The sequence below is a fragment of the Eulemur rufifrons genome, chromosome 17 (assembly GCF_041146395.1).
Source record: "Eulemur rufifrons isolate Redbay chromosome 17, OSU_ERuf_1, whole genome shotgun sequence".
NCBI classification, from domain to species: domain Eukaryota; kingdom Metazoa; phylum Chordata; class Mammalia; order Primates; family Lemuridae; genus Eulemur; species Eulemur rufifrons.
In genome coordinates, this window is record NC_090999.1 from 36,402,584 (window position 1) to 36,406,390 (window position 3,807).

At 44.8% G+C, this 3,807-nt stretch overlaps 1 protein-coding gene across 1 annotated transcript; it reads right to left on the minus strand.

The window, feature by feature from the left end:
- Positions 1-1,281: 1,281 nt before the first annotated feature.
- Positions 1,282-1,911, minus strand: LOC138398330 (protein lin-28 homolog A). The gene has a single exon (XM_069492696.1). The coding sequence runs from the start codon at positions 1,909-1,911 to the stop codon at positions 1,282-1,284; it is 630 nt and encodes a 209-aa protein (XP_069348797.1).
- Positions 1,912-3,807: the final 1,896 nt, after the last annotated feature.

The following is a 3,807-nucleotide window of genomic DNA, read 5'->3' on the forward strand; positions in this document are numbered from 1 at the left end:
TTAAAACTTATCCTTATTAACTCACAGTTTTTACAAAAACACACATACACCCTGTTGTGCATAAATAGGCCTAGCCTAAGCCAGTGAAGGATGGATTGGGTATGTAAAGCATGTCCTGTACCCTAGGATTAGACAACCCTCCCCTAACCGTGGCTTCCTCTTTGGGCCTTTCACCTGGCCCAGCCTCTCCTAACCTCTCTGCAGCACCTTTTCTTGTTTGGACTAATTTCTAATCTTTCAGTAGAAGGCGATCAAGTCATGGGACAACCCAGTTAGAACCTAGTCTCCCATGAAACATTCAAGGTGGAAGGGGTTTCAAGTAGACACTATGGCAGAAAAGACAGCTCTAATTGGCAAAAATGAGGTAGTTCAATAGGCTATGCACTCCAAATAGTTGCTCTCTATGGTGATAAAAACAACAAAAAACATTCCTGCTGTGCAGACCTGGAGATGCTGCCGAACTTATCCCTGAGATTGCTCATGTACCTGAGAACACAGTGCAGGAATGAGGGCCTTAGATTAAACTATACAAAAATACAAAACCAGAATATTTATATTAAGAAAAAAAAGTTAAAATGCACAAGATACGTCATTCGCACACAGCTAGTGCAGTTGGCATCCTGGGGAAAGTGGGACCCAAGGTGCAGTTATCCAAGGGAGCAAATAAATAAAATCACATTGGCCCAGAATGGGGTGGGAGTGAGCTTAGGAGCAGCAGGTCTGCAGCTGTTCCCCCAACCACCCTTTTTGCCTGTCATCACTACCCATTGCTTGGGACAGTTCCCAGCACCCTATCTCAAGAATGGGTATGAGAATACAAGATGTGGGAAAAAAACCCTGCCTTACTCCTGAGAGATTCCCTCCCACAGAATGTAGTGGCTTATGGGTGGGGTCCATTAATCTGGTCTTGTACTTAATTGTTTCACTCTGGCATGGGCATTATATTATTACATATCCTTCTTTAAAAGGAAAACAACTTCCTATCCAGGCCACTTTCAAAAGCTAGAGATTCTGGGGATGGAGTCTCAGATAAAGCATTCAGGTTCTAGGGTGATTTCCCCCTAAAGCCCTCCCTTGCATGTGGATAGAGCATGGATGGGTAGGGTTCCTTTGCTTCACCCTTTCCCCCCACCAAGAGGGAAGAAGGGGTGATGCCGTGAACCCAGCCTGAGATACATGGCAGTGCCAACCACCCCCAACCCACCCTATCCCCACTTTCTCCACTTTGCCTGCTCATTGAAACTTCCTGATAGCAAAAGAATAGCCCCCGCCCACTGTGGCTCAATTCTGGGCCTCCGGGAGCAGGGCAGGGCTGTGGATCTCTTCTTCTTCCTCCCGAAAGTAGGCTGGCTTTCCCTGTGCGCTAGGGGCCTGCTGGGCCTTCAGGGGACACGAGGCTACCATGTGGCTGATGCTCTGGCAGAAGTGGCACTTCTTGGGCTGGGGTGGCAGCTTGCACTCCTTAGCATGATGGTCTAGACCTCCACAGTTGTAGCACCTGTCTCCTTTTGATCTGCGCTTCTGCATGTTCTTCCCCTTTGGCCGCCTCTCACTCCCAATACAGAACACCCCACCAGGTCCAGTGACTCGGATAGATTCCAGGCCCTTGGCAGACTTCTTAAAGGTGAACTCAACTGCCTCACCCTCCTTCAGGCTCCGGAAGCCCTCCATGTGCAGCTTACTCTGGTGCACAAAGACGTCCACAGGGGGGTCGAGCGCGACCCCGGCGCGGGCGGTCATGGACAGGAAGCCGAACCCCATGCGCACGTTGAACCACTTACAGATGCCGGCACCATGTAGCAGCTGCGGCTCATCAGCAGCCCGGGCCGCGTCCTCCGGCGCCTCCTCGGGCGCCTCCTCCGCCGCCTTGGCGCAGCCACCTGCAAACTGCTGGTTGGACACGGAGCCCATGGTCGTCGGCTCAGCCCGTGGCCCCTGGCCCCTGCTCAGGCGGCTGCTGGCCCCAGAGAAGTCCGGAGGCCCCTCCATGTCTTTTCATGGCTTTACAGCTCATATCTTGTTTGCACGGAATAATATTCCATTGTCTGGATGTACCACGGTTTATTTATCCATTCACCTATAGAAGAACATCTTGGTTGATTGCTTCCAAGTATTGGCAATAACGAATAAAGCTTCTATAAACATCTGTGTGCAGGTTTTTGTGTGACATAAGTTTTCAGCTCCTTTGGGTAAATACCAAAGAGTGTGATTGATGGATCATATGGTAAGAGTATGTTTAGTTTTAGAAGAAATCGCCAAACTGACTTCCAAAGAGGCTGTACCATTTTGCATTTCCATCAGCAGTGAACAAGATGCATCTAACTTTTTTATACTTTGTGAACATAAAATATTTATTCTATATTTCATAATATTTAAAAATTAAAGAATTATTGAGGCAGAATTTTAAAAACTAAAAACAAAACCACATTCATGTCTTACGCTGTGGAATGAAATTGGAAACTTTCTAGAAAATAAGATTCCTGCTTAAGACATTCTGAATCAAAATCTCTTGGAATGAGACCTGTTCACTTACATTTTTAACAAATGACCCAAGTTATTCTTATGTGCTCTAAAGTTTAGTTTATTTTATAAGTAAGGAACAGAGGCTGGGAGAGATTGTATGTTTTGCTCAGGGAAACAAGTCCCTAGTTTATAACACAGATAGTTTTGAACATACTATGAAAATGCTAAGCCAGAAGCCATTCGAAAGTCATTAATTTCTGTAGTCTCCTGTTCATCGGAGCCATCTTCTGATCTAACCTGCAGTAATTGAGGGTCAAGAGATAGTTCCATTACAATCTCTTTTTAACTCGGGATTGTCATTCAACTTATTTTTGCCTCACTCAATAGAGGAAGCCTATTTATTAAGCCATTAGTCAATTTGCTCTTTTTAAAGACAGCTTATGTCCTTTGTCCTTTTCTAGTGCCTATTAAGTCTGCATTTTCCCATTAGGAAACTTACTGTCATGACCTGGCATTTAGTCCAGTAATTTGGAGGAAATTGAAAAGCAGACGGCAATGGGGGGAGGGAGAAGGGGCGCGTCTCAGAGGGAAGGTTACATGGAGTCTTCTGAGGGGTGGATTTCATCACCTTAGCTGTCTTGCAAGGGTAGGGGAAGACCCAAATTAGCAAGCATATTTGAAGACATGCCTTCCCAACTCTATTTCTGAAGTCCCACCTCTACGCGCTACTCAAGGCCATTTTCTGGGAAATGGATGGCAGGAGAGGACATGCTGCTGCTTAGGTGTTAATTCATAGAAATGTCAAGTTTTCTGGGAACTTTTAGTAGTCGAAAATCTAGGACATAAGCTCTACTATGGTGACATTTTCTTTTAAAGTTCACATACATTTATACCCTCCATTGTCACTTTAACTTTTTTGGTGTGGGGCGAATGATGCCAAACATTTATGGGATGGCAGTGAAAGCCTGTTACTAAGGATGCAGAGGACTGCGTGGCTGGGGTTCAGATGACTTGACTTCTCCACCTCAGGCCTGCTGATTGTCAGATCTGTGATCCAAATCAGATGAAGCGCAAGAAACTTGAATGCATCGTTTTAGCACAGACTAGGCCCCCAAATCTTTTTTCTTACTTCCACTTCTAATCTTTGCACACTTTACCCACTTGTTCTTTTGCCTTTTATTCTTGAGATTCTACCACATTATGGAAGTAAAAGAAAAAATGAAGATGAATACCAGTTCCATGAATCTCCTCTTACAACTAAAGTTCTTTATAAAAAATTGTTTTAAATTGACATATAATAATTTTACATATTTATGGGGTATGTAGTAGTGCTTTGATGTATAT